Source organism: Theobroma umbraticum, unplaced genomic scaffold, assembly GCF_002168275.2.
Source record: "Theobroma umbraticum cultivar Fairchild unplaced genomic scaffold, ASM216827v3 scaffold_2.0, whole genome shotgun sequence".
Classification (NCBI taxonomy): Eukaryota; Viridiplantae; Streptophyta; class Magnoliopsida; order Malvales; family Malvaceae; genus Theobroma; species Theobroma umbraticum.
This window is the reverse complement of record NW_018397277.1, coordinates 1958994-1971863: the sequence shown is the minus strand read 5'-3', so window position 1 is coordinate 1971863 and position 12870 is coordinate 1958994. Positions and strand designations below refer to the sequence as shown.

The following is a 12870-nucleotide window of genomic DNA, read 5'->3' as shown; positions in this document are numbered from 1 at the left end:
GCGTCGTGGTGGAGCAATTGGAACATATACCGCATATCTAAAAATTCTTAGATGGAAAATATTTGGTTCTGACCATAAACCAATTGTACAAGAGAGAATTTATGATAACTCATTGGCCTGATGCGTACAAGTGCTACTGTATGCAAAATAGCCTGTCCCCAAGTAGAAATTGGATTTCATAAGTAATGACCTTACAATCAATCTAAGGCGTTTGATAAATGATTCTGCTAAACCGTTTTGTGTATGAACATGACTAATAGATTGTTCAACATTTATTTCAATTGACATGTAATATTCATTAAAAGCTTGAGACGTAAATTCACCAGCATTGTCAAGACGAACTGTCTTGATTGCATAATCAGAAAAATGTGCTCGCAAACGAATTATTTGTGCAAGTAATCTTGCAAATGCCAAATTGCGAGTTGACAATAAGCACACATGTGACCATCTTGTTGATGTATCAATCAAAATCATAAAATATCTGAATAATCCACATAGTGGATGTATGGGTCCACATATATCACCCTGAATATGTTTCAAAAATGCAGGGGATTCAATCACAACTTTAACTGGTGATGGTCTTATAATTAATTTATCTTGATAGCATGTAGTACATGAGAATTCATTAAATTGAAAAATTTTCTGATTTTTCAATGGATGACCACATGAATTTTGAATAATTTTTCGCATCATTATTTATCCGAGATAACCTAATCGGTCATGCCAAACATTAAAATTATCAGTAAACTTCTAGTTTACTATAGCATAAGTTTCAATCATTTTAATTTTTGTGTAGTACATTCTAGAGGACAAAGCGGGTAATTTTTTCAATACACGCTTTTTACCCGATATAATAGATGTAATATAAAGGTATTCAGTACCTCTTTTATTCATTGTCTCAATATGATATCTATTCAAACAAATATCTTTAAAGCTTAATGAGTTTCTTTAAAACTTAATAGAAAGTAATGCATCTTTTATTATAAACCTTGTTCCTCCAAATAGTGAAATATTAGTTCTTTCGGAGCCTTCAATTAATCTTGTATTAACAAATATTGTATTGACATTAGCTTCTTCCATTGCCAAGTGGGAAAAATATTTCTTATCTTTAAATATAGTGTGCGTTGTAGCACTATCTATTAGATATATATCTTTATCATTGATCTTGGGTCTAACCAGATGAATATCCATATTTTCTTCAAGAAAATAAAAATTATATATGGTAAGAAACTTACATAAGAGAACATTAAATATAAACTTTGTTATTAAAATACAAAAAAAATATCTTCCTAATAGATATATTAATTTCTTAATAAGATAATACTAAACATACCAAGTTTCTAAAAAAGTTATACTAAAACACATCAATAAATAATTTAAGAAATTTCATTATTGGGATTCCCATTACCAATCAAATGATCAATCCGTCTTTCAGGGTGGACAAAAAAATCAACAACATCCAAGTGTGTTATATCAACTTGGCTATCATCTTCAACAAAATTTGTTTCGATGTTTTTTTTTTTATCTTTTAGTGATGCTTGATAAAGTTCAACAAGTTGTTTTGGTGTATGACAAGTACGTGACCAATGACCTTTCATGCCATATTGATAACAAATATTTTCTATATTCTTTTTACTTTGTCCAACTTTGTTCTTTTCTTGTATCTCTTCACTATTCATCTACTTTTGGTGGGTATTCTTATTATCAGAATAATAATTTGTGTAACCACTACAATTGCTGTAATTATGGCGACCTTTTCCACGTCCATGATTACGACCACAATTACGACCACGATCACGGTCAGAATTTCTAAATGATGTCGCATTCACTTCAGGGAATGGAGTAGAACTAGTTGGGCTACATTCATGATTTTTCATCAATAGCTCATTATTTTCTTTAGTCACATGAAATCAATTCAGAGTATTTTTTAAAACCTTTTTCATGATATTGCTGCTGCAAGAGCACATTTGAAGCATAAAAAGTAGAGAATGTTTTTTCTAACAAATCAACATCTGTCACCTTTTCTTCACACAATTTTAGTTTAGAACTGATTTTATATAATGCTGAGTTATACTCACTTGTAGTTATAAAATCTTGCAATCACAGATGCATCCAATCAAAACAAGCTTTTGGCAAAATTACTGTTTTCTAGTGGTCATATATTTTCTTTAGACTTTTTCAAAGATGAACAAGATCTTTTATTGTGAGATACTCAATTTTTAATCCTTCACGAAAATGATGGCGAATGAAAATCATTAGTTTTGCCTTATCTTGATTAGATGCTTCATTTTCTTCTTTGATTGTGTCACCAAGACCCATAGCATCTAAGTAGATTTCAGCATTTAGAATCCAAGATAGATAATTCTTACCAGTAATATCAAGAGCCACAAATTCAAGCTTTGTAAGATTTGACATTTAGCTAAAAGAAGAACGTAAATGTTAGTATTACACAATATCGTAATTGGCACAAAAATAATTAATGGCTGATGAAAAACACTAAATGAAAATTGATTTATTAGAAATTGGTAAAATTTGAGCAAAACAATAAAATGACAATAAAAAAAATTACCTGAAGAAAAATTGAACTTCGACTTTGTGACACTTGAGGGTGAGAGATTATAAGATCGTCGACTTTGTGAAGTTTAAGGGTGAAGGTGAGGGTGAGAGATTATAAGATTGTCGACTTTGTAAAGCTTGGGGGTGAAGGTGAGAGATTATAGGATCGTCGACTTTGTGAAGCTTGAGGGTGAGAGATTAAAGGATCGTGCTGATAACGTATTATGAAAAATAATAACTTTATAAGAACAAACAAAATAACTTGAAAGAATATTTAAAGAGAAGAAAGAAAGTACTTAAGGGAGAGAAGAAATCTTATTGAAGTGCGTATACAAATGAACTAAGGGGGCCTATTTATAGGTAAATAACTCCTTCACAAAATGAGGATAACAGTTAGAAATTAGATGGATTATATCCTAATCTAATCTGATTTACATCAAATCTAGATATAGATAACATAAATGGATATTCACAAAATATTCATAACACAAACAACTTAAAGGAGCCTTAAATAATCCTTGTCAAAGATTATATGCAAAGGCAGCAGAAGAAATACAAAAGATCCAAAACCAAATTAACAAAAAACAAAGCATTACAAGATTGCTTACTGTCAAGGCAGAAGCTTATCAAGAATGAGAACTCTACATTCTAAGCCAGAAGATTCCAGAAAGCATTGCTTCTTTTCTATTAAACACGTACCTGGCATTTTTCTCCTTCCAAAAAATCATTAACATGAGCTGCCCAAGCTAATTTCAGTAGTATAACTAGGAAGGCTTCTCCTTTTAAGGCTTGATACCAGAGTGAAATTTCATCAAAGTTTTGCAGCATAGTAAGCAATAATAAGAACACCAGACTGAAACAAAATCAGAAGTAAAAGATATTCTACTTCCATAACCAATAATCTCATGAAGCAAACATTTCAAAAAGGTTAATAATAGGAAGTCAAGAACAGGGGAAAGATAACATGAAAAAAGCAATGAAAAGAGACTACTAGATTTGTTAACTGCTGTAAATCTACTCATACCAATAGTAATTAGACTTGAGAGAAAGATATATGTTTCGAGTAAATAGATTGGGAAGGGTATGTTTTAACAAAGTAACCACAAGCTTGCCTTGTAAGGAAAGAGAAAAGGCATTCAATTTGACCTTGATTTTTGCAGTGAAGAAAAGTTTTTGTTCATACATAAGAAAATTATCCTATAAAATTGGGGTGGAATTTTTTTAACTCCACAATGAATTTAGAAGGTTGCAAAATGTCCATAAGCTATTATTAATGAAATAAATAATTTAACATAGTTACTAAATAAACATGCGCAAACCCTAAAAACATGCTTGCAGAATAAAAAACTCCACCAAGAGTGTTTAAGAAAATACTCATTGGTATTTATATGTCATCTAGATTCTCTACCTTTGTTGTTTCACAGTTCTAAATTTTCTACCTTTACTAAACAAGATAGCTGCAATTGCCAATACACAAATGAGGTGTTCCTGAATCCACAGAGTAAAAAAATTTGGATGACATTGCTGAGTAAAGGATCAAAGAACAAGCAACTGAAGCATGTAGTTATGGACTTTTTATAAATGAGCAACATAGTGAGTGACAACAGTTGTGTTTTTTAAATTAATCTACTAAGAGTATGGCTATTGTGGTAGGAGGAAGAGAAGGAGGTAAAATAAATACAGGGAGATTTAACCCTGCCTGCCATAAATGGGTAACGGATGGGTTGGCCATTCAACTACTATTTAAATAGGTCATAAACAAGTAAATTAATAACTATGATTCAGCCCATCTATGATCCACCTCCACCTGCCCATTTGACAAACGTTAAAGTTGTTTCAAAGATATAGTACTGAGATAGAACAAGGATTATTTTCTTTCTTTTTGCTTTCAATTGTTTATGGATTGCTAACAAAATAGTACTCAATAAGAACAAATTAGTTTGAATTAGGATCAATCAGGGCTAGCTATCAAACTCAAGAAGGTTGTCTTTGGGGAAAATATTAATTATTTTTGTTTTCTTCTTCTTGTTCCTGTTGTAAGGACAGGCATGCGAAAAGACAATGTGATGAATGCAAAATTTTGAACAAAACAGAATATTATGTAAGAGCAGCATCATTTTGATCAAAATCACTTAAAAAACTTATTACCCAACCGCAGAACTAGGTGGCAAATTCCTTTTGTAAGATAAAGTCTAATTTAGATTCACTCTCCTCTTCGTAAGCTTCTTGATCAGCAGCATCTGGCAGATACCCAGCTCGTTTCATCTGTTTTATGAGGGCATTCAAAACTGAATAGATTTCCTTCCCCTGAGGATGTCTTTTATCTTTCACCATGAATACACTTACATGACCCTGTATCTCAATCCAACTACAACCAGGTTGCTTGATTACTCCTCGTTTTTTCATCAGTTTCCTTACTCTAACAACGTTTCCCCATTTTCCAAGCTCAGCATACATGTTTGAAAGAAGAACGTAGGGTCCAGAGTTGCTAGGATCAATTTCTAAAAGCTTCTCTGCAACATACTTCCCTAAAGTAATGTCACGATGTATTTTACAAGCACCAAGCAGAGATCCCCAAACAACAGCATCAGGCTTCATTGGCATTGTCTCTATCAAATTCTTCGCTTCATTGAGGCAACCAGCTCGACCAAGTAAATCAACCATACATGTATAATGGTCCTTCAAAGGTACCAAACCATGTTCACCGCTCATAGAGGAGAAATGATATCGCCCCTCTTCAACCAACCCAGCATGACTACAAGCACAAAGAACACCAATCATAGTGACATGGTCTGGCTTCTCCCCAGATACCAACATATTCTTGAACAATTCAAGAGCCTTATTCCCATATCCGTTTTGTGCATATCCAACTATCATGGCATTCCATGAGACCCAATCCCTTTCCATCATATTTTTGAAAACCTGGTCACCATCTTCAACTGATCCACACTTCATGTACATGTCTATGAGAGAGTTACCAACAAAAATATCAGAGTCCTCTCCAAACTGAAAGCGAAAACCATGCTTCAAGACATGTGTGTGAGCCTGCCTTCCAAGCTGCAAATCAGCAAGATTAGCACAAGCATTCAATAGATTGCCAAAGGTGTAATGGGTTGGGCAAACAGATTCTCTCTTTAGGAGGCGAAAGAGTCTCAGAGCCTCTTCATCCTCCCCATTTTGTGTATAGCCAGCAATAAGTGCATTCCAAGACACTATGTTCCTCTCCATCATCTTCATAAACATTAATCTTGCTGTTTTCACACTGGCTGTTTTTGCATACCCACTAACCATTGAGGTTTCAGACACAACATTCCTAACTGGCATCCTATCAAAAACACATCTAGCTTCATTGATTCTACTGCATTTTGCATACATATCAACCAATGCATTGCACAAGACAAGATCATCCCTCAACTTAATGCATTTCGCAACACGAGCATGAACCTGTTTGCCTTCCTTGATTGCCGACAAGCTAGCACACGCACTAACCACACTAGCTAGCGTGATTTCATCTGGTTCAATTCCACAATCCATCATCCTCAAGAAAACCTCAAGAGCTACTCCAGCGGGACCATTTTGCTCATAACAAGTGATCAAACTATTCCAAGACACTCTATTCCTTTCACTCATATCATCGAAACCTCTCTGGGCACAGCAGACACTTCCACATTTTCCATACATATCAACAAGAGCAGAGCCCATATAAACATCAGATAAGAACAGAGTCTTCGTCATCAAAGCATGGATTTGAGTACCCATTCTCATGTCCTTCAACCCAGAACAAGCGCTAAGAGCACTACCAAATGAGTACTCATTAATTACAAAATCCTCTCTATGCATCCTAACAAAATAATAAAGAGCTTCTTCAAATTTGTCTTGCTGAGCAAACCCTGATATAATCGAATTCCACGAGCACTGATCATGCTCAGACATGGACCCAAAAATCTTTGCTGCCTCATCAACGAAACCAAATTTCGTCAAGGCAGTTATGGCCGCGTTCCAAGAATAGATGTTTCTTTGGGGCATTCTGTCGAACACCTTGCGGGCATTGCCCAAGGAGCCCAATTTGCCATAGGCATCGATAAGCCTGTTGAGGATAAAAGTCTCTGACGCAAAATGGGACTTGATGATACGTGCATGTAGGCGATGGACATCAAGGAGAGACTTGGATTGGATGTATGAATCCAAGAGCTTAGAGAAAGAAGAAGAGTCAGGCAATGAAAGATCACCCGCAATTTTTTTGAGCAATCCGCGTTTTGCCATTCCATTATCTTTGAAGAAAAGAGGCTGTTGGGCATTGTTCTTTTGTTATGGGTTTTGTATCTTCATTACCATTTCGATGCAAACTGAGATGTTTCTAACTTGCGAGTAGAAAGAGATTCAACGAGTAGAAAGAGCTCTGGCGAGCCAACTCACCGAAAGCCAGATGTGAAACGAGTCAGGTGCTAGATTCTGATACCTGAGAAACAATGACATTGGAAATGAAACGAGGACGTAGGACTTTCATGTTCGTATAGAAAGAAAAAGGGAAGATGAAAACAGAGACATGAGAGGGACACAGCTTATACTCTCTCTGTTTCATTGTTTATTACTTTTTTCTTTTAATATCTTAAAATACCTACACAATCTTCTTAAGTTTTAATAAAAATTATAGAGAAGTTTATTAATTTAACAAGTAAATACTCAGGCCCAAAAACCTTTAACTCGGTTAATAGAAAAAGTAAAACAACTAAAATATCGTTTCCTTTTTCTCACAATTTGTTTGTTTTTTCAAACAAGCTAACTAGCTCGGAGTGCTCTCTTACGTTTGACCGACCACACTGTGATCAGATCTAACACTTCTTGATATTGAAGAGCGCTAGATCTGGTGAGATTTGGAGCTCTAGATTGCACCCAAATAGCTCCTTTAAAGGGGAGCTCTAGTGCTCCCTTGAAAAGAAGCGCGACAGCTCCCTTACAAGGAGCTCCGACGCTCCCTTATAACATATTTGGTCGGGAAAATGGCTAAGCCATTCCCTCTTTATTCTCAAGAAATTTTGATTTCTTTATTTAGTTGAGAAATAGTTCAAGAAATAACTATTACTATTCTTCAAAATCCTCCAAAATTAAAAAATAGTTTAATACCATTCTCTCTATGATATTAGTTATTCCATAGTTTGAGAAATAAACTCAAAAAATCATAAAAACCAAAATACCCTTCACAAGTTTAAAAAATTACAACTTTATTTATATAAAATATTATTTTTTTCTCTCTCCTCTTCCTCTCTCCTGATTCCAACTTTTAATAAAATATTAATATTTTAACATATTAATATTTAAATTATAAATAAAATATTAATATTTTAAATTATAAATTATTAATAAAATAACTTATAAATTATTCTTATTTAAAAAATAAATTAAAAATAAATAAGCACAATATCATTTAAATTATATATAAAATATTAATAATTAAATCATCAATTATTAATATTTTAAATAAATTACCAATTATTAATATTTAAAAATAAAATTTAAAAAATAAAATAAAAAATTAATCATAATAATATTAAATTAAATAAAATATTAATATTTTAAAATATTAATGATTAAATTATTAATATTTTAAATAAATAATCAATTATTAATATTTAAAAATAAAATAAAATAAAATAATTTATCATAATAATATTTAAATTAAATTAAATATTAATATTTTATTATATTAATGACTAAATTATAAATAAATATTAATATTTAAATGGTCAATTATTAATATTTTAAATAAACTATCAATTATTAATATTTAAAAAATAAAATAAAATAATTAATCATAATAATATTTAAATTAAAAAATATTAATATTTTAAAATATTAATGATTAAATTATAAATAAAATATTAATATTTAAATTATCAATTATTAATATTTTGAAAATAAAATAAAATAAAATAATTGATCATAATAATATTTAAATTAAATAAAATATTAATATTTTAAAATATTAATGATTAAATTATAAATGAAATAGTTATATTTAAATGCTTAATTATTAATATTTTAATTAAATTCTAGATTATTAATATATAAAAAATCTAATAAAAATAAATAGTTATATAAATAATAAAAGGTATTTTTATCTTTTTATTTTTTATTCTTTTCTTATTCCAAAATTATTGTTGCTAACCAAACACTGCAATAAGTCATAATAACTATTTCTGTCATATTCCATTCGTCGTACCAAATAAAGTAATAACTATTATATTCTATTCCCACATAATAACTATTTTATTCCATTCCGGTCTATTCCACCAACCAAACGTAACCTTAAGGAAGCTTGATTCTTTGATTCAATTTGACCGAAAAAGGTAAGTAGTTTTTTTTTCCTTTTAAGAAACAAAAGACATAAAGATTTATATAGTGTTATAATTTTTGGCATATTCGAGAGTAAAATTATCTAAAAAATATTATCACGTCAACAAATTAACGAAAATATTAACGTTTGAGTAATGGTTGAACTTATGCATTCAACAACAGACATTCTTTTGATGTAGAGTGTCTATTCTTAAATTAATAGACCTTCATGTAATTTTAGTCAAAATTTAGAGGTGTTTGAATATTTTATCCTCATTAATATTATGTTCTTACTTTTTAAAATTTTAAATTTTTATGTTTTTTTTTCTTTTTGATATTAAATTTTTTTTAAGGTAGAAGAATCTCTCGAAGCCAACTATTCTTTTCAAGTTTTATTAAAAGATGGAAATGCAAAGTATATTAGGGAAAAGAACATAAACCTTACCTCTAGAATTACATGACAAAGATAAGAAAGTAACCCTATTAGAAGAACTACTTCCTTTGCATAAATTTTATGAAGACATGAACTAAATAGTATTGCTTGCGTACAAGAAATAAAATAAATAAGGAGTACTTCTCCCTTATATATGTTTAAATCTAACATAAGGTAAATTAATTATATCATACTTAGAATACCATTCAACTCACCTTCCGCATTGAATAATACCTTAAAACCTTGATGTGAGTGACCTTGGTTGGTAAGAAAGTTCGCAACTTGGTTACTTTCACGATGGATATGTGAAATCCCTCCTTGAGTAAAAAGATAAATTAGGAAATCTTTAGGCGAGCATACAGAGTTCATATTTTAAATATCCAACTTAGTTTTAACCCCTAAAAGAATTCATTGATACTTTTGGTTGTCTGTCATTTTTGAAGTAGAAAATTTTCTAAGTTTGGAATAGGTTAAAATATGTTATTTTTATAGAACAATTTTTTAGAAATGAAAAATGGCGATAATGATTCCTTTGATTTTTAGATGACCAAAAATGATTTTTACATAATTTTTGAAATATGTTTGCTATGGTAAATGAGAGCTGCAAATTTAATTTCAATTGGAATTTTTCAATTTTGTTCTTGAAACTAAAATTTAGATTTTCATTCTTATGGATTTTTATTTTTTTTATATTTTTATTGAAACCAAATGGAGGGATGTTTACTTATTTACATTAAATATCGTAAGTACATGGAGAGTAAAAAAAGAAACAAGTAAAAATGAGGGCATTTACTTAAATGGTATTTAATGTAAATAAGCTAGGCAAGTTTTATAGGCAATCTGTCCAAGAAACTGCATTCTATCTTAAATATATCGATATATGTGAATGATATATCGATACATTTAGCCTAGAAAGGGTTTTTTATGAGCATGTATTGATAAATGTTTATAATGTATCAATACAATATTTTTAAAACCAAAAGTATCGATACATTGCCAAATGTAATACATTTTGTCAATTTTTGAAAAATAAAAGGGGGTAAAAAGGTATTTTCACATTCCATAGTATAAATATGACCACTATCTTAAGCCGCCTTCCATCTGTTTTTTAGCAACTCTAAGCTCTCTCAAACCTATTTTCACCCAAAATAATCATTTTGGAAGATTGGAAGCTTGGTTTTGGGTTTTTCAAATAAAGGTGACATCTTTCAACTTTTGAATCTTGATTTATGAATTTTCCAACACTAAAAATATTATTTTTATGCCCAGATTTTCTGTTGAACACTAAAACTCAAAGACTTTGTGATTTTCTTAAGAATCTAAGCTCATCTATAGTAAAAATGAAAAATTTATGGGTTTCTAAGTATGGGTTTTAACTGGAAAATTAGTTTAGCTAAAAGCAAGTAGTTTTGAAAGTACCTAGAATGATCGTTACAAGATTTTTATTCTAGGAAATAATTGTAATGATTGTTATATGATAGGAACACTTGAAAACTCCATACATATCATTGAAACAAAGTTGTGATTAGAGTTAGGAATCGACTCTCCAATTAGGTGAGTGGATACACCATTTTAAATATTTTAATATGTAAAGTTAGCATACTTTTTATGGAAATGGTTGTTTAAGCATGTTGAAAAATTATTTTCATACATGGTTTATTAAGGTATTTGAACTACAAGGTTTTATGAAGTTTTCAAGAAAATGTTCAAAATGACTTGATTTGATAATGATTGTGATATGTGTGAACATAATGATTTTCAAATTGTTTATGAATCTATTATATATGTAAATATACTACTATGTATTAATTTTCAATAAGGGGGGACAAGCTCTTTCAATGTTTTGAACAATTTTCTTTATTATTCTAGCCTTCGGGCTGGTGTAGGTACAAGATATTAGTTGAGATAATGATTGGGGTTGATTGAATTGCTCTTGCATATGAGTTTTGTGGATGTGGATTGAGAAGGTCTCCACATTCCCATGATTAGTGTTATGATGCGGATTGAGAAGGTATCCACATTCGCATGATTGTGTTGTAAAGTGGATTAAAAAGGTCTCCACTTCCCATGATTGTGTTATGGTTGGCTCCAGTCTCGATGTGGAGGCAAAAATACCACAGGGTTAAGCTTGACCAAAAAGCCACCTTTTCCCTTTTTGTATATTGGCTTTAGTCTCAATGTAGGAATAAGAATACCACAGAGTTAAGTTAGGCATCATACTACTTTTCCACTTTTTATGAATCCCAGTGTAGGGGTAATAATACCATAGGGATGAGTTAGGCTAAAGTTTCCATTCCCCTCATAATTTGCTACGGTATGTATTGATGTGTTATTTGTATATTGGGTATTGTGACGCTTGTGTTTGTCAATTGATAATTATTGTGTTTGTATGGAAATAATGAGACAAATTGTTAAATGAATTACACATTCTTGATTTGAATGTTTGCTGTTGAGCTCGAAGGGTCGAAAGTTACCTTCTGTTATCTCCTTGCAAATGCTTGTAAGTTGAGTTTGTATGTGGACATTATATTTATGCATTTAAAGTTATTAAATGCATTTATGATTGTTGAAAAGATTTATATGATTATCATGTTGTTTTGCAAATTATGGTTTATAGCAAATCTCTTCCTCTTCGCTTGTTCCCTTTCCCATATCTACTCATGAAGTCTTTATGACTCACACCTCATTTTCCCTTCACTATTTTTGTTGCAAATTTATGATAACACTCTCTTGCTAGTAGCCGATGTCATAGAGACGTGATCCCTTCATTCCTCATTGGTAAGTGTCTAGTAGCCTCTTGATATCTAGTGAGTCGAATCATGTTCCACTAACAAGTCAGTCTATGTTTAATTATGTTTACATACTATGAATATGTTTTATGGTTTATGAGTATGTTATGACAATGTAGCCAAATGTTTGAGCATATTACATTATGAATGTTATGTTAGATGTATATAGTGGCTCAAGAGCTTATGTGGACACTTAGGGGTATTGAGACATGTAAATGATATGGTGCACTGAGAACATGGCACTTTGATGATATATGAAATGCTTGCATTAAAATTAATAAGTTGAGAAGTTTCATGTATATGTAATGTTGCGTATGATGGTATGCAAGAGTTGATATTGTATGCCTAACAGGCTATTCCCATCTGGGTTCATGCATCGGTCATATTCCACCATAATATGGGATGTGACAAGATATGAATGATGTACAATGTTGTAAGCATTTTTGAATGGAGGCTAATGTATACCAAATGTCATATGATCCGGCACTCCCATCCATTATCATGTTGACAACCACTGTGGCATCCATCTCAATCCAAATTTTAGTCGTATTATGGTCACGACATAGGAGAATTCCACATTAAAGTGCAAGTAGTATGACTTTCAAAGAATTATGAGCACCAAAATTTTCAAAGAATTATGAGCACCAAAATTTTCAAAGAAGCCAAAGAGTAGTGCATCTTAGTGGTCACGTGCGACCCCGCCTTGGACATTTTGAAAGTGGTCTTTTTGATATTAAAATTACATGTAACATTAATCTT

General features: G+C 31.2%; 1 protein-coding gene across 1 annotated transcript; it reads right to left on the bottom strand.

Moving 5' to 3' along the window:
• Nucleotides 1-3071: 3071 nt before the first annotated feature.
• Nucleotides 3072-7386, bottom strand: SLO2 (Pentatricopeptide repeat (PPR) superfamily protein). Its single transcript, XM_021443230.1, has one exon. The coding sequence runs from the start codon at nt 6817-6819 to the stop codon at nt 4717-4719; it is 2103 nt and encodes a 700-aa protein (XP_021298905.1). The 5' UTR covers nt 6820-7386; the 3' UTR covers nt 3072-4716.
• Between the last annotated feature and the right edge of the window lie 5484 nt (nt 7387-12870).

What these genes read in the sequence shown, in the direction of transcription:
- SLO2 (XM_021443230.1), bottom strand. Translation starts at nt 6,819, where the DNA reads ATGGCAAAACGCGGATTGCTCAAAAAAATTGCGGGTGATCTTTCATTG.